General features: G+C 40.5%; 1 protein-coding gene across 1 annotated transcript; it reads left to right on the top strand.

The window, feature by feature from the left end:
* The first annotated feature begins 1324 nt into the window (after positions 1-1324).
* LOC145400666 (uncharacterized) lies at positions 1325-24265 on the top strand. Its single transcript, XM_080273100.1, has 4 exons — positions 1325-1447; positions 6151-6229; positions 7739-7798; positions 24097-24265. The coding sequence occupies exons 1-4, from the start codon at positions 1378-1380 to the stop codon at positions 24230-24232; spliced, it is 345 nt and encodes a 114-aa protein (XP_080129226.1). The 5' UTR covers positions 1325-1377; the 3' UTR covers positions 24233-24265.
* Positions 24266-24513: the final 248 nt, after the last annotated feature.

Consider the following 24513-nt stretch of genomic DNA (forward strand, 5'->3'; position numbering starts at 1 on the left):
CTTGGACGTCTTTTTCATTATAGTTTTACTTTTTTAAATTATTATTATTATTATTATTATTATTATTATTATTATTATTATATTTTGAGCAAGATAGGGTTTCCTAATTGGAGAGGTTAGATATGGCCCTAGCAGATCCCATGTTGATGTTGTATGTAGCACAATGTCAGTGTGGCACAGTGTCGGTGTTGCACAGTGTCAGTGTGGCTCAGTGGTGATGTGGCACATTGTAAGTGTGGCACAGTGTCGGTGTTGCACATTGTCAGTGTGGCTCAGTGTTGATGTGGCACTGTGTCAGTGTGGCACAGTGTCGGTGTTGCACAGTGTCAGTGTGGCACAGTGTCAGTGTGGCACAGTGTCGGTGTGGCACAGTGTCAGTGTGGCACTGTCAGTGTGGCTTAGTGTTCATGTGGCACAGTGTCAGTGTAGCACAGTGTCAGTGTGGCACAGTGTCAGTTTGGCACAGTGTCAGTGTGGCTAAGTGTTGGTGTGGCACAGTGTCGGTGTGGCACAGTGTCGGTGTGGTACAGTGTCGGTGTGGCACAAAGTCAGTGTAGCACAGTGTCGGTGTGGCACAGTGCCGGTGTGGCACAACATCAGTGTAGCGTGGTGTCGGCGTGGCATAGTGTTGGTGTGGCACAGTGTCAGCGTGGCACAGTGTCAGTGTGGCACGGTGTCAGTGTGGCACGGTGTCGGTGTGGCACAACATCAGTAGCGCTGTGTCGGCGTGACATAGTGTTGGTGTGGCACAGTGTTGATATGGTAGTGTCACTGCAGCACAGTGCTTTTGTAGCCCTGTGTTAGTGAAGCGTAATGTTGGTGTGGCATAGTGTCACTGTAACACAATGTTGGTGTGGCAAAGTATCAGTGTGGCAGAGTGTCAGTGTGGCACAGCGTCGGTGTGATACGTGGCAAAGTGACCAAACTACACAATGTCAGCGTGGTACAGTCTTGCTGTGGTTTGTCGTACAGTGTCAGTGTGTCACATGTCTGTGTGGTACAGTGTCAGTGTGACACAGTGTTGGTGTGGTGTGTGTTACAGTGTGGCACAGAATCGGTGTGGCATAGAGTTGGTGTGGTGTGTTACAGTGCTGAGTGGTGTGACACAGTGTCGTATGGAATGATATAATCCAGGATGCTGTGTGGCAGAGTTTCGTGTATTAAATGAAATTTTCTGTGATGTCATGCTCGTGTTCCCGGATGTGGCATTATTGATACTCTGAACAATGACAACACAATAGAACAAAAGCGTGCCAGCAACGCCATAGTCTTGTACACCTATTTATTCTCAACCGTCAGTCGCATATCCTTTAGTGTGCGGTTGGTAGCCGGACCAACAGCTGCTCCTCCCAAACAGCGCTCAGAATATAGAGATCTATGATGAAGTTCCAGGCAAGAGTAATAGTAACACTTTCCTTTCTTGTGACAGCCTTAGTTCTCTGTCAAGGTAAGTATTTCTGTTTTTTAGGTATTCCAAAAGACTGTTAATATGTGTCTTTTAAGTACGGTAGTACAACCCAAACATATATATACTCAGTGTCTATTGATATGATCAATCTCTTGACTCATACCATTCTTCAGTCCAATGAACAACATGGAGAATCCCATGCAGTAGCTTTTGATATTTCTAAGGCTTTTGACACAGTATGGCAACATTCCCTGCTATCCAAACTCCCTTGCTACAGCCTATCATTTTTTGTTCCATTGATTTCCTCATTTCTCAGTGAAAGAAATTTAAGAGATAAAGTAAATGATGTATAATCAGTTTCAACTCGATTAATGGCGGCGTGCCACAAGGATCAATTCTGACTCCAACCTTATTGCTAATATATAATAAAGACATCTTGCCTATCACCCACAGTCACATGCATTCATATGCAGATATATGAAGGCTTTACAGTAGCTTCTTCACACTTAAACACTCATTCATAAAGTTTGATATCTCTAACTCAAAACTCAGTGTGGCAGTTTCCATAAATCAATACTTTTTTAAGATCAATGAATGGGGACAAAACAACCTTGCCTCATTTAATGCTAGGAAAGCCAGATAAATATAATTTACTAATAGACAGACAATTGCCTGATTCCTATATTTCCTTCAGTGCAATCGATATTCCTACTTCTAAACGTACTGAAATTTTCTGTATTTCGCTTAACAATATCCTCAGTTGGACTTCTCATATTACATCACTTGCTAAAACCGCTTCACTGAAACTTTAATTACTGTACAAAACCCGTAACTTCTTCACTGACGAGCAGTTGGCTGTAATGTACAAGACTCATGTGCACTTTCAGCTCGAATATTGCTCACCCTTGTGGAGTGGATGTGAGAAGGCTTCACTAAAACAACTGGACAAAATTCAGAACAAAGCTATATAAGAAAAACTGATAACCATGCACTTACAAATGGACTACCTCCCCTACAAGTAAGAAGGAATGTTTCCTCCATTGCATTATTTTACAGATACTTTTATGGCAAATGCTCAGATGAAATTGTATCCATTGTGCCACCTCTTCAAGCCTTTCCCCGTGCTACACGGGCATCTGGTAACGCTCATAACTATACTGTCACACTGTCATATTGCAGAACTTTTGCCTATCGGAGTTCTTTTATTCCCCGAGCTGCTTCTTTTCGGAACTTGCTTCCCCAGAATTGTTTGCCTCCAAACTTCAACTTTCAGCTGTTCAAGTCCAACTGCTACAGATTTTTTTATGAATGGAGGACACCTGTAATCTGGTGTATGGATTAATTTTACAGTCAGTTTGTTTTTCTTCTCATCTTCCGTAAAAAAGAAAAAAAAAGAAAAAAACAGTAGTCAGTGATCTCGAAACACGAGGAGTATAGTATGTTTGTTATCATGCCTAATCAACGGCGAGTGCTTTAGCTGCGATCGCCCCCACTCAGTACAGTCGTGGAAAGAAAATGAAAGAAAGAAAAAAAAAAAAACTAATATCTCACCACTTCTACATCTCACTTTCATTTGCTGGCTGATATTCCTCACCCGAGACTCCTGATTTGTTTCTCTGTCCATAGCTAATCACCTTTCATATGATACGTCTGGAAGAAAGGTGACTGACATGCCTTAAATATGACGTAGACACAGTAGAATAGTAGGCGATCTTCCGACAGCCTGTACACTTCCCGCTGTGTGTAGCCAGGAGATGCCAGTTGGGGATACTTTTCCTGAACGGAGCAATTAGGTACCTGTCGGAGGTAACGAGTAGGTTTTACATATTATTCAACCGCTCGTTGAACACGCATATTTGTTGACTGCGTACAGCCATGAGCAATAGTAGTTCGACGATATTCCTCTGTCAGCGTTGTGTGTTTGGCCTTCCATATTTCTCTGTCCTCCCCAGATGACAGAGAATATCTTTCCTTTCTATTCCGTTTTGTTGCGTGATTCCTGTTGACAGCAAACAAAATGGTTCACCTAACACCTTCCATTAAAACAGTTGGCAGAAAAGTGTCGGTGAACTTTTGCAATCGTTCTGTCTATGTCCTGCTGCCAAAACCATCACCGGGTATAAATGTTCAACGAGGATTGCCATTAGAAATGCAAGTCGAGATAGTCCACGAATTCCCTGCATGATATACTTAAGAGTAAATTGGTCCATTCTTCCACTGGTGGGTTTTGATCCATCCAGGTGTTAAGAGATCAGCTGTTTTGAATAATATCAGCCATGCGCAGACCCATTCACAGCATTGATGGTGCACTTTGTCTAAGTCAGGTCCCGTGAGATTAGTTTTCGTACATTTCAGTCAGGTCCACTTTAGTCCATCGGGGCCATATAACCTCGCCAGTCCCATCACCGAGTTTGTATTTTATTCTTTCTGCCACTACTCGATTTTTATTTAGCTTTTTTGTGGGATTATATTGTTGAAGAGTTTAGTTAAGGCTTTATCTAACCCTCTGGAGTTTATATATATATATATATATATATATATATATATATATATATATATATATATATATATATATATATATATATATATATTTGATGACAGCAAGAATGAAACATGAAAGCACGTTATTTGACTGAAAGGATTATTGTTCAGTGAGGTCCTATGCGTCAAATTTTGACAAATGCACTTTCATTTAAGGCCAGTTAGGACCACTTATCACTAATTAGGACCACTTAGCACTAATTAGAACCATTTAGCACTAATTAGGAGTATTTAGTACTAATTAGGCCATTTAGAGTCATCAGTTCCACTTCAAGACCGGTCTGGCCCATAAGATCCATTTCAGGTCAGTTTTTGGAGATTCAGGTCTAGTTAGGCCCATGCATGTCCAGTTAGGTCCATCCAGGTCTAGTTAGTTAGGTCCATCCAGTTCCAGGTAGTTAGGTCCATCCAGGTCCAGTTAGTTAGGTCCATCCAGGTCCAGTTAGTAAGGTCTACCCATGTCCACTTAGGTCCATCCAGGTCCAGGTAGTTAGGTCCATCCAGGTCCGGTTAATTAGGTCCATCCAGGTCCAATTAGTTAGGTCCATCCAGGTCCACTTAGGTCCATCCAGGTAAAGTTAGTTAGGTCCATCCAGGTCCAGTTAGCTAGGTCCATCCAGGTCCAGTTAGTAAGGTCCATCCAGGTTCATTTAGTTAGGTCCATCCAGGTCCAGTTAGTTAAGGCCATCCAGGTCCAGTTAGTTAGGTCCATCCAGGTCCAGTTAGTTAGGTCCATCCAGGTCCAAGTAGTTAGGTCCATCCAGGTCCAGTTAGTAAGGTCCATCCAAGTCCAGTTAGTTAGGGCCATCCAGGTCCAGTTAGTAAGGTCCATCCAGGTATAGTTAGTAAGGTCCATCCAGGTCCAGTTAGTAAGGTCCATCCAGGTCCAGTTAGTAAGGTCCATCCAGGTCCAGTTAGGTCCGTCCATGGTATTTACATCCAACCAGGTAGTTCACATACACATTTCTTTCAGAGATGTCAAGACCCAGTTAGGTTCATCGGGGTTCAGTTATTCCGTCTCAGGTTCACGTAAACCCACCCGTGTTGTTTCCATTCACTCAGGCTCAGTCAGGTTGGCTTAGATCTGTTCAGGTCAGTTTGGTCCACTTAGTTCCACTCAGGTCTAATTTGGTCCAGTCACGTCATTTAGATTTATCCTGATTGTTCACGTCTATCCTCGTGCCAAAGGAGATTTGTAACACCTTTTCATTAGCGATTTATTCCCCATAATCCACTTCAGCAATTTCATCTGTGCTTATTTATTTCGTTTTAATATTAAGCATTACACCAATAAATTATAAGAGCGTACTGAGGTGCAATGTTCTGAATAAATCGCTGAGGAAGAGGTGTAACGAAGGCTCTAAAGCCACTCAGAATACGACCTTAAGTCAGGTCCATTCAGATCAAATTACGGCCGTCCTATTCGTGAATATTTCTTACGTATTAAGGTATTATTAATTTTCATATCACCGTTTTTTCTTTTTCTATTTTTTTTATCCATCAATCCAGTGATGTTCTTTATAATATGTTTTTGTTATCTCCATACTGTTCTACTCGACATGAGTACTGAAAGACTTGAATGAGACTTACCTAACTCCTCTAGGTTGAAAAGTCTCTCCCAAGCAAGATACAATTGCCTGGAGGCGACAGGAATAAAATCGAGGAATACGTCATCACACTGATGGCGTCACATAAACTTTACTATCGAACCTTATTATTATAGTACTTATTAAAGGGCCAGACCTAACATAACCTTGTCCGATCCATCATTACCATTCTTTTTTTTTTTTTTTTTTTTTTTACTTTAACCTGACCTAAAATTGCCACCATCTTCAATGCTGTGTTGTAATTATAGAGTAACACTAGAATATGATACTGACAAGAAGAAGGTGCTTTGTAAACGATGTAGAGTAGTAATATTGGGTTTTTGCCACCGGACTCTGTGAAATAGGTTAAAAAAAGGACAAAAATCTGTGCAAAGTTAAGATGAAATGAGTATAGATCTAACCTTCCTTACACTAATGAAACCTTGCCAGGCCTAACCTTATCAAACTTAACCCCTTCTGTTATGTAACCTGAAGATATTGCCTCACCAAACCAAACCTAACCGAACCTAACCAACCCTAACCTAGTCTAACTTTACGTGGTCTATTCCCTCCTATTACATGAGCTGACCTGACCTGACCTGACCTCTCCCACAGGCCAGCCAGGTCCGGGGGAGTCCTGTGAGGAATCTAGTGACCCTGTCTCCTGGACCCTTCCTGATGGCTCCTGTTGTAGGTAAGGTGGTATTAATGTGGTGTTGTGGTGGTGTAAGTGTTGTGGTGTTGTGGTGTCAGGTGTGAGTGTCGTGTTGAGGTGTTGTGATGTCAGGGTGGTTGTGTAAGTGTCGTGTTGTGGTGATGTGATGTGGGCAGTGCGACGGTTTGGTGACGTCACTGTGGTGGTTTGTTTGTGGTAATGTGGTGCTGTCAGTGTAGTGATGTGGAGTTATAGGTATGTTGGTGGTGTGGGTGCCAGTGTGATGATGTGGTGATATCAGCGTGGTGGTGTTAGTAAATTTGCCTTCTTTGCCAGTCTAAAAATTCCATGTATTTTCATATTCCGTATGAAAGTTTTGCTCACTCTTCTACGTCAGTTTGGCTGAGAGGAATTTTTATCAGTTCCCTTCTGCTCTGCAAACAGCCTCTTCACGAAATCATTTCCGTATTATGTCCTCTTTGCATTCCTTCGAAGAAGGTGTGAGTGGATGAATGTTTTGAACAATGGTATTTTTGTATTTTTGTGTAAATGTTTTGACTGCGTCTCATTTGTGTTGCCATTAATCGCTAGTGACCTCAGTGGATAGCATAAATTATTCAGTTTACATTGCAGCCACTGAAGAAGATTTGTATAGTGTTAGAGACGAACATATGAGTCATTTATAATCAACTTAAAATCTCACTGCCACATTAATGTCCCTCGTTAGTGACAGCATTGCCATTACCACTAATTACCAACCCGCTAATGTGTTTTGACCCCCGGGCCTCCCGGTGCAGGGGATAAATTTTCAATTCATGTTTCACTTCCCTCTTCCAATTATCCAACTCTGAGAGAGATCTGGTATGTCTCTTTGCCAATAGATACTTCTGAATGATGAGTCAAGGCGGAAAGCGATCGACATGCTTTATATTAAGTGTGCAGTTGATGGAGTAATATTATAACCCAAGTTTTGTCCCTGACTAAGCAGTATATGCGTGAAGATGTTCATGTAGTGTCGTTTCCTCCATAGAGAACTCTTGTATTTCAGTCTGAACTATGTATTTTGAACATTACTTTTTAACTCCTTCAGTTCGATGACGTCGTTTCCATTGTATTCTTGCTCTCACAGACTATTTTATTCAAATCAAACGAGACTTTTCGGACTGGAAGATTTGGATATACCCTTCATTAACCACTTCACCATATGGGTGCTGTCCCGATACTCTGTCAGTTAGAATATATATATATATATATATATATATATATATATATATATATATATATATATAAAGGGGCCGCCATGCTCTTGAATATTATTGATGCAAATTATAGCGTACAAGGGAATACTGAGGAGCAATAAGCAAAATATATCGCTCAGATAGAAATGCCAAAATGTCCCTTTTGCCAACAACAACACAACCCATATATTATATATATATATATATATATATATATATATATATATATATATATATATATATATATATATATATATATATATATATATATAGTTCCAAACCTGGTACAACTCTTGGCCTCCCTGTACAGGTGTGAAGACGGTGTGGTCGAATGTCAGCTGTCCACTTCTCCGGTACTCTCCTCCTTCCGGTACGTCACTCTGTACTGCCACAGTATAACTTACGGTAACATTCCTTTCGTTACTAAGATTTGTGTTGTAGGAAAGACAAGGAAAGGTGAGTATAGAGTCTTTCTACGTCCCTCCTCCCTCATGTAAAAATAAATCCCACGAGGGGAAGATTATCGCACTTTATTCTCTGTATCTCAACCAGTCACATGGTAATTTCATCTCTCACAGCCTCGTACCTGAGTAAAAACACATCTGTAACTCTATGTCTCAATCAAACCGTTTCAGCACATCAGAAATCTTAACTATCTCATTCTTTCTTACCATTAGACGATTTTATATAGCTAGGAGTGACCATTCGTCATCTTAGGCCACGTCCACTCCAAAATCTAGCACAGGCGGGGACCAGCGAGAACTACTTTGGATTAAAATTTTGCAGAACTCCCGCCCGTGCCAGCAAGCATTTGTTATGGACATGACCTAAGAGTTAAGACTACCTGTTGATAAAATATTTTGCCATAAGGGTACTAGACTCCAGATAAAGAAGCACCAACCAGTTACGTAGCCAACGTAGCGTATAATCTCACTGTTCTTTGTATGCTGGTTAAACGGTACAGCATGATACCCACACAAACTTGCTGACGATATTAAGGGTCTGTGGTACAATTACAGTAGTTGAGAAGCGCCATTCTTTTGCACTTGCAGGTCTTCGTATTCTGGATTCAGTGTGCAGGTCTATGTATTTTGGATTCCACTTGTAGGTGTATGAATTTTGGAGTCCTCTTCCAGGTATAAGTATTTTGAATTCCACTTGTAAGTCTACGTATTGTTGTGTACGCATCCCAACACTGCCACAGACTCCAACAGCAGTAGTTCAGTACAGGAAGGACGTTGCCCAGTGAGTTGTTCTTATGGTCAGCCTTTCGGTGTAGAGCACACAAGATCAGCTGAGGCGAAACTAAACAGTGGCTTCTTAAAGTTCACTCTCTTTATTTTCCAAATATTTCCACTTAATGCTTTCCAACTTCACTGTTCTCACAAGCACTGGAGCTATAAAAACTTTACTAACTTCTATTACACTAACTGCTTGACACCACTTCGCTGTTATTACACGTAATATTTGACAACACTTCACTGTTATTACATTTAATGCTTGGCAACAGTGTTTTCACAAGTACCCAAAATTTAGGCTGCAAATTGACACTGCACTACACTCAGACTGAACTGAAAACCAACTGAACTTTTTCTAGTCTCTTATCCATCCTTATGTAAGCTTGCATTGTTCGAGAATGATCTACTTTTCCACAGTTCTGGTGTATTCTAGAGAGCGAGAGCACAATTACCAACTCGGAGATAACCAAAACATGCAAGAGTTTTCTTACATTACATAACACTGTAAATTATTTACCATATAAACTTAATATCAATCACAAAATTTAACAATCACGTAAATCAAACATTATTGAGAAAAACAGCATAAAAATTGATGCATAACTTACGAAATAACTGCACTCACAAACAGCAGGCAAACTGGCAACTCTGACTCATACCGAAACCTACGATACGGGAAATGCCGAGAAGCTTCTCGAGCACCTAACTGGCAAATCCCGCTTCTTAACGGTGTTCTGGACACCACTTGCAGGTCTGTGTATTTGGATGCCACTTAGCAGTTCTATGTATTTTGGATTCCACAAGGAATATATAAGTTTGTTTTCATCACGTCTTTGTTAATTTATCTGTACAACTGAGAATTTGTATAGAAGTTCGATTACTGTATCTAGTATTCTTGAAAACGACTTTGACTGAAGAAACCTTGTCTGCTTTAATAACCCCCGCACAGTTGATAGGCATTACTCTAAACCTCGTATTCTGGTTGGTTAGGGAACCTCCCTTACACCTCTTCTTTACCGATTTATTTTTGGACTTGACTGGCTGATATCACTAAGTACATTTTTATGCAGAGTATGGTTATATTAGAATTTTTTGAGACTGGAGAGGACGGCAAGGTATAATAAGCAAAATATATTGCTTAAGAAGAGGTGTTGGAGACCTTCCTTATCCGACAACGATATGGACCTAAGTCTTCTAACTGATATTTGTGTACTTATTTTGAATACTGCAACTGTAATGACGAATTCCACATTTAACCCCATTAATGCTTTAAACAATTGCTCTTGATGCCTCCAGACAATTTTACTAGGCTTTGGAAACCTCTCGTACTGACAGCATTAACTAAAGACTGTACTGAAACCCCCCCAGTTGGAATAGTTATAGTCCATTTGATGGAGCTGTGCACTTGAGATGTATAGGGCATGTAGGGTGTTTGATTCACGGCTGCTGATTGGCTGCCGATCACGTCATTAACATAAATGCAGGCATTTACTGTCGTGCAACATATGGACGTAGGTGTACGCCGTGGGTGGATACTAGTGCAACATGCGGACGTAGGTGTACACCGTGGGTGGATCATTTACTTCAAACGTCACTCATCGTTATATAAAACTTCACAATCAACATTAATTTTCTTTGATAACAGTAAACTTTTAAAGCTAATTTTGACCTCTTTAGCTTCGGAAATTATTCCAAATTTTAACTGGCCGCTTACTGTATATTGCAAGCAATTAAAATATATATATATATATATATATATATATATATATATATATATATATATATATATATATATATATATATATATATATATATATATATATGTGTGTGTGTGTGTGTGTGTGTGTGTTAAAATAAGAAGAGCTATAGATTTACATCATCGGCGACCAATCAGCAGCCGCGAATCAAACACACCCTACTCTCCACATACATTTTAGCTGCACAGCTCAATCAAATAATGTATAGTTGCTGGCCTGAGTTAACTTATCCGTAGGTGACCGGAACATATCGAAGAAGAAGTATTCATAGTCAAGGGTTTACCTTCCAATAATACTTAGCTCCTCCCAATATTCGTCAGCCTTAAAATAAACTATTGCTCTTTAAAAAATACAGCAAGAAATACCTGTATCTCGTTCGTTAAAAGATGACATAAATGTACTATATAATTCAATATCTCCACATACATTAGATGGCCAATTACTTTAACACTATCTGCGTAAGTCTTGGGGACAGTGATATTGTGATAACCTGAAATTGTTTGTGAAAAAAATTGCATTATTACTGTGGGTGACTGCGACTGATATGCTGATGGAAATGTGGAATGCGGAACAGATTACTGAGATGCATTGTGATAGACTGTGTCAGCTATTTTGCTGGACATTGTGGTACAAAATTGTGATGAACGATTGTAGTGGACATTGTGCTTGAAAATTATAGAGGGCAATTGTACGTGACACTGTGATTGATGATTACAAAAGACATTGTTTGAGGCGTTGTGAAGGTCGAATGTATGAGAAAATATTCCGGAAAATATGACAAATTGTGACTGATCGTTTCGTTTCTATCGTTTATAAAGGCTACACCATGCTTTCATGCTTCGGCCTTGGTCACCTAATGGCGGCTATCCACGCTGCCCAACCTCTGGCAGCCTTCCTTTTCAGCCCCTTAGGGAGATTCTGATGTAGATAGTAGGGTAACATGAGACTGGAGGAAACAGCTGGGTCGTGGAGAGCTCATTCAGTGCAATGAAAGGATAGTTATGTGATCAGCCTTCCCTATACCATACTTAAGAATCGCACTTAGCATTCGCTGGATAAATGAGGCATAACGTGATACACTGGTGGGAAGGCATATTATCTTTGTTCGCTGTAAATACTTTACATTTGTTTGTGATAAGCTGGTATGACAGACCCGGGGACAAGCTTGCTAATTGGTCTTTTCTCGTGGTGGTTAGCTTTTTTTTTTTTTTTTTTTATGCATTCAGAATTTAGATCATTAAACAATAATTTCCCTTGGTATCTAAATAAACAATTTAATAGTCCCCCTGGGGGTAGTTTTTTTTTTTTCAAGAATATTCCGCCAGTATCCCTGCTTGTCGTAAAAGGCGACTAAAAGGGTTGGCGGTGGGTTAGTGCCCCTCCCCGGAAAACAACTAACTAAAAAAAAAAAAGAAGCCTCAGACAAGGACTGTTTTAACGATGACGACCCAGGACCGGACAAAGGACTTGGTAATGGCTACATGGAATGTAAGAGGAGCGAATGATGAGGTGAAAGAGAGTGAGATTGTGCAGGTGCTTGAGGGTGAGAAAGTGGATGTATGTGGAATAACTGAAACAAAATGGAGAGGAGAAAGTGTGAGAGAATGGTTATATGGATGGAGTATATGTGCAGGAATAGGTGAGAATGAGAGGGCAAAGGAAGGAGTATGTATAGTTGTGAGTAAAAGATGGAAGAAGAGCATAAGACAGTATGGATCAGTTGGGTCAAGAATTGTGTGGGTAAAGTTGAAAGTTGGAATACAAATGTGGGCGATTGTGTGTGTGTATGCGCCAACGCAAGATCGTGCTAGCAGAGTGAGAGAAGAGTTCTGGACATATGTGGAAGTGTGCATGGAAAAGTTTGGAAGGAATGAGAGAGTGTTTTTGATCGGTGATATGAATGGTAAAGTAGGGAATGTGAAGGTGGATGGAATAGTTGGTGAGTGGGGTGTGCCTGCTGAGACAGATGAGAATGGCAGTGCGTTGGTGGACATTTGTGCTGGGAGGGGGTTGGTGATAGCCAATACCCTCTTCAGGCTTAAAATGATCCACAGGTATACATGGCGAGTGATGAGAAGGGTGGGTGGTGAACTGAATGAAAGGAAGGCAATGATTGATTATTTGTGTGTGGATGAAAGGATGCGAAGATGTGTAATGGATGCAAGAGCTTATAGAGGTTGGGGGAGTGGACTTTCTGATCACTACTTGGTGGTGGCTAGAATTAGGATCCAAGTAAGATGGAGGAATAGAAGAAGGGAAAGACGAGAGGAAGGAGTAGTTGCAAGGAGAGTGGAAAGGTTACAAGAGGATGAGAAAAAGGCAGAGTATAAGAGAGAAGTGGAGGAACGATTGGGCAAATATGAATTGGAGCAGATGGGGGACGTGGAAGGTGTGTGCAGGATATTTACAGAAGAAATATGTGCAGCATGTGATGTGGTGTGTGGGAGGAAGAGAAGACAGGGGTGCAAGGAACAGCGTGGTGGAATGAAGAGGTGAGACAGGCTGTGGCACAAAAGATGAAAGCATACAGTGAATGGATGAGAAATAAGGACATGGAAGAAGTTGAGAGGCGGAAGAGAGAGTTATATGTAGAAAGAAAGAGAGAGGTGAAAAGATTAGTAAGAGAGAGTAAGAAGAGGGTGGATGAGGAATTTGGAAGGAATTTGAGTGTAAAGTGGAGGGACTGTAAGAAAATGTTCTGGAAAGAGGTGAAGAGAGTAAGACAGGGTGGAAGTGAGGTTAGCAGGGGAGTGAAAGATGAAAATGGTATATTACTAGTGGAGAAGGGAGAAAAAGTGAGCAGATGGAGAGAACACTTTAAGGAATTGTTGAACATACAGGATGGAAGTAATGCGAATATAAGTGGCTGGGAAATGGCTTGGAGAAGGAGGGAGGTGAGAAGACAGGAAGAAATCAGTAGGATAGAAGTTGTGAAAGCAATGAAGAAAGTTAAATTGGGAAAAGCGCCAGGAATTGTGGTGAAATGCTGAAGCATGGGGGAGAGATAGTGGTAGAATGGATGTGGAAGATGTGCAGATTGGCCTGGGAGGAAGGTAGAGTCCCGGAGGATTGAAAGTCAGGTATAATTATTCCCTTGTACAAAGGAAAAGGAGAAAAAGAAGTGTGTGGTAATCATAGGGGCATTTGTCTTCTTAGTATAATAGGAAAAGTGTATGGTAGGATACTTATTGACAGAGTTAGAGAAAGAACAGAGGAATTAGTTGGAGAAGAACAGGGAGACTTTAGGAAGGGAAGAGGTTGTGTAGATCAGATATTCATTCTTAGATCTTTAGTGGAAAAGTTTCTAGACAAGGTAAAGAAGTTGTATGTGGCTTTCATGGATTTGGAGATAGACAAGGATTATGGAAAGTAATAAGAATATATGGAGTAGATGGGAAGTTGTTGAATGCTGTGAAGAGTATTTATGATGGTGCTAAGGCTGCAGTGTGTGTGGATGGTGAAATAAGTGAATTTTTCTCTTTGAAGGTTGGGTTGAAACAGGGATGTGTCATGTCTCTATGGTTGTTCAATCTGTACATGGATGGGGAAATAAAAGAGGTACAAGGTAGGGTACTGGATGTTGGAGTGGCCCTGGTGAAAGAAGATAGTGTTTGGAAACTCCCTGTACTGTTGTTTCCAGATGATACTGTGTTGTTAACTGAAGACGAAGTGGAGCTGCAAGGCTTGATGGATGAGTTTGGGAGAGTGTGTAAGAAACGGAATCTAAAGGTGAATGTAGGGAAGAGTAAAGTGATGGTCTTTGAGAGAGATGAAGTCAGTGAATGTACAGAGAGGGTGGATGGATGGTGAGGAATTAGAAAATGTGAGTACGTTTAAGTACTTGGGTAGTGTGATGAGTAAGGATGGAGGTTTGGAGGGTGAAGTGCTTGAAAGGGTACAGCAGGGAAGAAAGGTTGCTGGTTCCTTGAAAGCAGTGATAAGGAACAGGGAAGTGAGCAGGGAAGTGAAAAAGTTACTACATGACAGTATTGTGATACCAACTCTAACGTATGGAAGTGAAGCTTGGACGTTGTTGGAAGGACACAAGTCAAGAGTGTGAGCAGTGGAAATGAGTTATATAAGAGGAGCCTGTGGAGTCACATGGAGAGACAGGCTGACGAATGAGGATATAAAGGAGCGTTGTGGTGTGGATGTGGATGTTATAGGAAGCGTTATGAGGAACACACTGAGGTGGTTTGGCCATATGGGGAGGATGGAGGGTGAGAGACTGACGAAGAGAGTGTGAGTGAGGTGGAAGGGGTAAGAGGGAGATGGAGGCCGAGGATGAGATGGAGGGATGGGGTGGAGAGGTATATGAGAGAGGGGGGTGTGAGTTGGGAGCAGGGCAGTGAAATGGCGGGGGACAGGGAGACGTGGAGGCGATTTGTTTGTGGCCACCCCAGACGGGATTGAGGCGTCTGGCAATAGATAGATAGACAGATAGAAATAAATAGCCAATACTCTCTTCAGATACAAAATGATCCAAAGGTATACGTGGCATGTGATTAGACGGGTCGGTGGTGAACTGAATGAACGGACGGCAGTGATTGTTCTGTGTGTGTGGATGATAGGATGAGAAGGTGTATAATGGATGAAGGAACTTCTAGAAGTTGGGGGAGATGACTTTCTGACCACCACTTGGTGGTGGTAAGAGTCAAGGTTCAAATGAAATGGAGGAGGAGGAGTGACTCCTAAGTCTAGATCATTTATACATATAATAAGTAATAAGGGATCGAATACTGAACCCTGGGGTACACAGCTCGTTACTAATCCCCAATCCGACTTAGTTCCATTTATTAATACTCTCTGCTTTCGTCCTTTCAGCCATGATTCTATCCATTTTAAGATATCGCCGTCTATACCGTGTGCTCAAACCTTTCTAACTAACCTTTCATGTGGGACCCTATCAAAAGCATTACTAAAGTCCAGATAAATAACATCGTAAGCTTTATCGCTATCTACTGCCTCATAGATCTCCGAGTAGAATGGCGACAAGTTTGTGAGGCAGGATCGTCCTTACCTGAATAAGTGTTGACTTTCATTTATTTGATTAAATCTTTCTAAGTGTTCTCTAATCTTATTGCTAAAATTGACTCTAATATTTTTCCTACTATTGACGTTAGACTTATCGGACGATAATTCGACGCAGCTAATTTATCACCCTTTTTAAAGATGGGCACTACGTTTGGGGTCTTCCACTCCTCTGGAACTTCTTCTGAAACTAAAGAGTCATTAAATATCGTGAAAAGTGGCTGACATAATTCTTCTTTGGTTTCTTTTATAATTTTTGCATATATATCGTCCGGACCTGGCTATTTTTGAGGTTTTAACTTATTAAATTCTTTCACTACGTCATCCTTATTAATGTTTATTTTACTCAGATTATTTTCTGTATTCTCATCGTAAATATTTGCTGCTTGAGGGACCAGGTCTAGATTTTGCTTGGTGAATACTGATATGAAATAATTATTCAGGATGGAGCACATTTCTTTATCTTCACTGGTAATGTCACCTGATTCTGTTCTGAGTGGTCCTATCCTATCATTATTTTTCGCGCGGTACATTTGATAAAAACTCTTGGGGTTTTCTTTCGATTCACTAGCAACCTTAAATTCATAACTTCTCTTTGCTTTCATTATTTCCCTCTTTACTTCTCTATTTAAAACTGCGTACCGGTTACGTAAGTGTTCCTCTCCTTGTTGTATATTTCTATATATTCCTTTCCTTTGGCCTACGAGAGATTTTAATCTTTTGTTTAACCATGTTGGTTCTGAATTATTCGTTCTAAACGGTTTTGAAGGGAGATATCTATCTTAGCCTCAGTGTATTATATTTACTAACTCGTTATATTTCTCACAGGCCGAACATCTGCTTGGTACTGGACCTGAGTCAATCCTCATCACGAGAGCTACACTTCCACCTGGAACCTGACCCTCCCTGTAGACCTGGGGCACATTCCAACCTATTTCCTGTCCCTCACCTATGACCTGGGGTTCCCCACTGCACCGGCACTCCCTAAAATAGCTCTTCTCCCTATGGAATACCGTTCTAAAATAAGCTCTTAATCCATCAAAATCTCCTAGACGAAAATTAGGAACGGTGGAGGGATTTTCAGTGGAATAGGCATCCCAAATAAGTTTGAACTTATTTTCTTCATGATCGCTATTACCAAGACGTCCACCAACCTCTATATCACTAATAACTTTTTCTTTGTTAGCTAAAACTAAATCTAGTATATTATTACCTCTAGTGGGCTCCATGATATACTGATAAAGGAAATTATCCTGTACTACCTCTAGAAATTCCTCTGACTCTGCATCCCCTGTCTGGTTTCCCCAATCTATCCTTGGCAAATTAAGGTCCCCTACAATTATTACTAAGCTGGACTGTGACGCTTTCCTAATTTCCTCCCAAAGGTATTTACTATCTGCTCTACTTAATTTTGGAGATCTGTAAATATCTCCTGAGACTAATTTCTCCCTATTGTTACTCATTTCAACCCAGACACTTTCTGTGTCCCTATTTACTTTAATGTCTGCTTCATTGTAACAGTTTAATGAATCCTTTACATAAATAGCCACAACGCCCCCCTGTCTTCCCTGACCGTTTGACACAAAAATATTAGCCCTTTGTCTGATATTCTGCTAAAAATTCTCGAGTGTCTGAATTCATCCAAGTTTCACTAATAACAGCAATGTCTATTTTTCTCTGTACAAAGTAAAGGCCTCAGTTCATCCATTTTATTACGTAAACTCCGGCTGTTTGTGTAGTACACTTTCAGGTTATTGCGAGTAGTTATGCCTCTACCTTGGGACTTACTATTTTTTATTTTGTCTCTGACTGGGAAACTCTTTACTAATAAAATAATTTTTTGTACTGCCACTTATCGCCCGTCTATCATCGCTTGTTCTGTCCTCTATCATCGTCTGCTCATTTTGAGATGCCTGAGTGGATATATCTACACTAATGGCTAAACTGTTGTTCTTACTTTTGCAAGTCTTCATGCATCTATCTAAACATGATAATACTGATTTCTGAGTGTAATTGTCGCAACTTCTTGTACATCTACTTCTCAACCTCGAAAAAAAAAACTCTAACTCCCTATATATCATTCCAGCTAAAACAGTAACTCCCTGCCTGGTAAGATAAGTCCCATCTCAACTATTCAAGTCACTCCGACCAGAAAACCGGTACCAGCTGTCTGTGAAAGGTATTGCGTTATCTTTGCAATACCTTTCAAGGCGGCAATTAAAACCTATTGCCCTGTTCAACCACTCTCTTCTAACCCGCTTTCTAGGCAGCACACCGAGTACTACAGGGGTCCCTCCCCTTTCCCTAACCTTCTCTAACTTATCCTTATTCTGCTGCCACAGTACCTCACTCTTTCGCCTACTAATATCATTGCCTCCTACACTTAGGCACACAGTGCGTTTGTCTCCACTATCCTTCATGATATTTGAAACTGTCTCTGTTACATTACCCACCCTGGCCCCCGGAAGACACACATGTTTAGTGAGTGGAGTATACATGGCTCTGTTAAGATATCTGTGTGGATGAAAAGCAGTGGTGTGGAGGAAGTTGAGAGATGGAAGAGAGAAGTATAGGTAGAGAAGAAGAGAGAGGCGAAAAGATAGAAGAGAATAAGAAGAGAGTGGATGAGGAGTTTGGAAGGAATTTGAGTGTAAAATCGAGGGCATGTAGAAAAATGTTCTTGAAAGAGGTAAAGAAATGGTAGATTACTAGTGTAGGTGGGAGAAAAACTGAGCAGATGGAGAGAACACTTTAAGGAACTGTTGAACACAGAAAATGAAAGTAATGCTAGTATAAGTGGCTGGGGAATGGTTGAGAAAATGAGGGATGTGAGAAGAAAGGAAGAAATTAGTTAGATGGAAGTTGTCGAAGCAATGAAGAGAGTTAAAATGGGGAAAGCCCCAGGAATTGATGGAGTGTGTGGTGAAATGCTGAAGCATGGGGGAGAGATACAGTAGTAGTAGAACGGATGTAGATATGCAGATTGGTCTAGGAAGAAGGTAAACATAAGAACATAAGAAGAGAGGATAACTGCAGTAGGCCGGTTGGCCCATGCTAGGCAGCTCCTAGAAGGGTAACTGAACTACTAGAATGAGGTAAGGATAGCAAAGAAGAAGGCTCTCCCCCGCCCTCCAAACCCTCCAGCCGAAGCTGGCAGGAAAAAGTCAGAAAGAACACCACGCCATATAGAAAAACTGGCGTGGACATTTTACAGGAAAGTGTGAAAGGAGAATAGAGACTATCATAGTGTAACCTGAAAAGAAATTTTTTTTTTGAATTAGTATTGGTTATAATATTTTCTTTATTCTATATCCACCCCTTATTTGTCATATGCTTATCTAGCCTATGCTTGAAACTCTCAATGGAAGAGGCAGCAACTACTTTACTAGGCAGCTTATTCCATTCGTCTACTACTCTATTACCAAACCTATTTCTACCGATTTCCTTTCTGAAACGGAATTTTTCTAGTTTGAAACCATTATTTCTAGTTCTATCCTGTATGCTCACTTTAAGTACCTTGCTAATATCTCCCTTATTTATACCATTCATCCACTTAAACACCTCAATTAAGTCTCCCCTTACTCTACGCCTCTCTAGCGAATGCAGACTTAGTCTTTTCAGTCTGTCTTCATATGACAGGTTCCGGACGTCATGTATCATTTTAGTCATTCTTCTCTGTACATTTTCTAACGAATTAATATCCATTCTATAGTAAGGACACCAAAATTGTACTGCGTAGTCTAAATGTGGCCTTACTAATGCTAGATAAAGTTTCAGTATTACTTTAGATGATCTATTGCTCACGCTTCTCGAAATAAATCCTAGGACCCTATTTGCTTTATTTCTCGCATTAATGCACTGTTGCCTAGGTTTAAGGTCGTTACTAATCATAACTCCTAGATCTCTCTCGCATTCCGATTTGCTAATTTCTTTGTTATCTAAGCTGTATTTAGTATCTCCAATGGTCTTGCCTACGTTAAGTACTTTACATTTTTCAACGTTAAATTCCATTTGCCAAGTTTTAGACCATTTGGACAATGTATCGAGGTCTTTTTGTAAGTTATGGCAATCGTCAGTCGAGTTAATGATACGCCCTATTTTTGTATCGTCGGCAAATTTGCTGATTCTGCTATTGACTCCTAAGTCTAGATCATTTATATATATGATAAATAATAAGGGACCGAGTACTGAACCCTGTGGTACACCGCTAGTTACTAATCCCCAGTCCGACTTAGTTCCATTTATTAATACTCTCTGCTTTCGTCCTTTCAGCCAGGATTCTATCCATTTTAAGATATCGCCGTCTATACCGTGTGCTCGAACCTTTCTAACTAACCTTTCGTGTGGGACTCTATCAAAAGCTTTACTAAAGTCCAGATAAATAACATCGTAAGCTTTATCGCTATCTACTGCCTCATAGACCTCCGAGTAGAATGACAACAAATTTGTGAGGCAGGATCGTCCTTGCCTGAATCCGTGCTGACTTTCGTTTATAAGATTAAATCTTTCTAAGTGTTCTCTAATCCTATTTGCCAAAATTGACTCTAACATTTTTCCTACTATTGACGTTAGACTTATCGGACGATAATTCGACGCAGCTGATTTATCACCCTTTTTAAAGATGGGCACTACGTTTGCGGTTTTCCACGCCTCTGGAACTTCTCCTGAACTTAAAGAGTCATTAAATAACGTTAAAAGTGGCTGACATAATTCTTCTTTGGTTTCTTTTATAATTTTTGCATATATATCGTCCGGACCTGGCGATTTTTGAGGTTTTAACTTATTAATTTCTTTCAATACGTCCTCCTTACTAATGGTTATTTTACTAAGAATATTTTCCGTATTCTCATGGTAAATATTTGCTGCTTGAGGGACCAGGCTTAGATTTTCCTTGGTGAATACTGATATGAAATAATTATTTAGGATGGAGCACATTTCTTTATCTTCACTGGTAATGTCACCTGATTCTGTTCTGAGTGGTCCTATCCTATCTTTATTTTTCGTTCGGTACATTTGATAAAAACTCTTGGGGTTATCTTTTGATTCACTTGCAACCTTAATTTCATAACTTCTCTTTGCTTTTCTTATCTCCCTCTTTACTTCTCTATTTAAAATTGTGTACCGGTTGCGTAAGTGTTCCTCTCCACGTTTTATTTTTCTATATATTCCTTTCCTTTGGCCTATGAGAGATTTTAATCTGTTGTTTAACCATCTTGGTTCTGAATTGTTAGTTCTAAACGGTTTTGAAGGAATATATTTATCTTGGCCTCCGTGTATTATATTTATTAACTCGTTATACTTCTCACTGGTTGAACGTCTGTTTGATACTGGAGCTGAGTTAATTTCCGTCACCTGGACTACATTCCTATCTACCACCTCCCCCCTCACAGACACCTGACGGACATCCCCACGTGCTTCCTGCGCCTGACCTATGACCTGGGGATCCCCACTGATCTGGCATTCCCTCTAATAGCTAATCTCCCTGTGGAATACCGTTCGAAAATAAGCTCTTAAGAAATCGAAATCTAGACGAAAATTAGGAACGGTGGAGGTATTTTCAGTGGAACAGACATCCCAAATAAATTTGAACTTAATTTCTTCATGATTGCTATTACCAAGTCGTCCACCAACCTCTATATCGCTAATGATATTTTCTTTATTAGCTAAAACCAAATCTAGTATATTATTACCTCTGGTGGGCTCCCTGATATACTGATAAAGGAAATTATCCTGTACTACCTCAAGAAATTCCTCTGACTCTGCATCTCCTGTCTGATTTCTCCAATCTATCCTTGGCAGATTAAGGTCCCCAACAATTATTACTAATCTGGACTGTGATGCTTTCCTAATTTCCTCCCAAAGGTATTTACTATCAGCTCTACTTAATTTAGGAGATCTGTAAATTGCTCCTAAGACTAATTTCTCCCTATTGTTACTAATTTCAACCCAGACACTTTCTGTGTCCCTATTTACTTTAATGTCTGCTTTATTGTAACAGTTTAATGAATCCTTTAAATAAATAGCTACCCCTCCCCCCTTTCTTCACTGACGGTTTGACAAAAAAATATTATAGCCTTTTATCTGATATTCTGCTAAAAATTCTCGAGTGTCTGTATTCATCCAAGTTTCACTAATAACGGCAATGTCTATTTTCTCTATACAAATTAAAGCCCTCAGTTCATCCATTTTATTACGTAAACTCCGGCTGTTTGTGTAGTACACTTTCAGACTATTACGAGTAGTTATGCCTTTACCTTGGCATTTACTGTTATTTAAAGTCCCGGAGATATATTTTTTCCCATTGTACAGAGCAAAGGGGGAAAATAAAATGTGTTGTAACCATAGGAGTATTGGTCATCTTAGTGTAATAGGAAAGTATATGGTACGAAACTTATTGACAGAGTTAGAGAAATAACAGAGGAATTAGTTGGAGAAGAACAGGGAGGTTTTAAGAAGGGAAAAGGTTGTGTAGATCAGATATTCATTCTTAGGTCTTTAATGGGAAAGTTTCTAGAGAAGGGAAAGAAGTTGTATGCGGCCTTCATGGATTTGGAGAAAGCATATGACAGGGTGGATAGACAAGGATTGTGGAGACTATTAAGCATATTTATGGAGTAGACAGGAAGTTGCTGAATGCCGTGAAGAGTTTGTGTGAGGGTGCTATGAGTGCGTGTGGTTCGTGAAATAAGTGAATTTCTCTATATGAAGGATGGACTGAAGCAGGGATGTGTCATGTCTCCATGGTTGTTCAGTCTGTATCTGGATGGGGTTATGAAAGAGATACAACGTAGGTCAGTGGATGTTGGAACGGCCCTAATGAGAGAGGGCAGTGTTCAGAAACTCCCTGTACTGTTGTTTGCAGATGACTCTGTGTTGTTAAGTGAAGACGAAGGGGAGCTGCAAGGCTTGGTGAATGAGTTGGGAAGAGTGTGTAAGAAACGAAATCTAAAGGTGAATGTAGGGAAGAGTAAAGTTATGGTCTTCGAGAGACATGAAGTCACCGAATGTTCAGTGAGGTTGGATGAGGAGGAAATGGAAAATGTGAGTGCATTTAAGTACATACTTGGGTAGTGTGATGAGTAAGGATGTAATTTTAGAGAGTGAAGTGCTTGAAACGGTACAGCAAGGATAAAAGGTTGCTGGCTCTTTGAAAGCGGTGATAAGAAACAGGGAAGTGAGCACGGAAGTGAAAAAGTCACTGCATTACTACAGTGATACCAATTCTAAGGTATGGAAGTGAAGCTTTGACCTTGTTGAAGGGAAACAAGGCAAGAGTGAGCGCATTGGAAATGAGTTATCTGCGAAGAGCATGTGGAGTCACATGGAGAGACAGACTGACAAATGAGGAATTGAAGGAGCATTGTGGTGTGGATGTGGATGTGATAAGAAGCGTTAGGCGAAACACACTGAGGTGGTTTGGCCATGTGAAGAGGATGGAGAACGAGAGACTGACAAGGAGAATGTAAGTGAGTGAGGTGGAGGGGGGGATAAGGAGGGGAAGGCCAAGGATGAGATGGAGAAATGGAGTGGAGAGGTATATGGGAGAGGGGGTGTGAGCTGGGAGTACGGCAGTGAAATGGCGGGGAACAGGGCGACATGGAGGCAATTTGCTTATGGCCACCCCTTACGGGATTAAGGCACCTGGCAATAGATGGAGAAATAGCAGATTAACAAGGTGGAGTCAAAAGCTTTATGTCTCATTAACTCTCCTTCTCTTATTATCTCCCTTCATGCTCTGTCTCTTCACTGCACTGTTGCATCTTTATCTCTTTTTTATCGTTAATTCGATGGTCATTGCTCCTCTGATCTATTTGTTTGGATCCCTCCACAACAACCACGGTCACCTAGCACCCGTCTAGTAATAAACTCTCATCTCTTTTCTGTCCAGATTTCTCATGCAAGAATTAGCTGTTGCTCCCAATCCTTCATATATACAACAGGTCATCTCTAGAACTGACTGCCTCTGTCAACATTTCCTGCACCTTATGATCCTGAGTCTTTCAAATGCAGTGTGTTGACGCATCTTGAAATGAACGGATCTTGAATTTGGCTCTCTTTCGTATTGTTTCTGTTTTTTTCTTGGAAGGAATGGTTTGCGAGCTCCCGGCATTGGTAGCTTCTTCTTTGCATTAAAAAAAATAGTTACACACACACACACACACACACACACACACACACACACACACACACACACACACACACACACACACACACACACACACACACACACACACACACACACCACACACACACACAATATATATATATATATATATATATATATATATATATATATATATATATATATATATATATATATATATATATATAAATAATACACACACACACACACAATCAGAATACCATTTTTTCCAAACACGCAAGGTATGGTAACCCAAGAAGAGGGATTATCGGCAGGCCACTCCTCAATACTCGCTACGTCTTGCTACACACAGATAAGTAAATACACAGACAAATACATGAACCAAAAAAACAATTTTCTCCTATAGTACAGCTTAGAGAGCCCAGGCAAAGGGATCGGTGGAGGTCTACCTCATTAAATGCTGTCAGGCAAAAAACAGGTAGAGATACAAAAAGATGGCTACATTGACAGTCAATAGCATAATTTTCTTATACTTCAGCTGTGAGAACTCAACCAGGAGGAGGCAGAGAAGGCAGGCGCGAAGCAGACGCAGAGGCAGAGGCAGAGGCAGAGGCTGTGGTGGAACACCCAATAGAACAACCACTGAAACGACCACTGAAACCACCACTGATTGAACAACGGAACCACATCTGAAACGAGCAATGGAACTAACTCTGGAACGAACAATGGAACCACCACTAAATGAACAGTGGACCTAACTCTGGAACAAATAGTGGACACAACTCTGGAACAAACAATGGACACAACTCTGGAACAAACAATGGAAACAACTCTGGAACAAACAACGGACACAACCCTGGAACAAACAACGGAAACAATTCTGAAACAAATTATGGAAACAACCCTGGAACAAACAACGGTAACAATTCTGGACACAATGGAACACTGGAACAAA

The sequence above is a fragment of the Coenobita brevimanus genome, chromosome 53 (assembly GCF_032717465.1).
Source record: "Coenobita brevimanus isolate Jiangsu-jjx chromosome 53, ASM3271746v2, whole genome shotgun sequence".
Classification (NCBI taxonomy): Eukaryota; Metazoa; Arthropoda; class Malacostraca; order Decapoda; family Coenobitidae; genus Coenobita; species Coenobita brevimanus.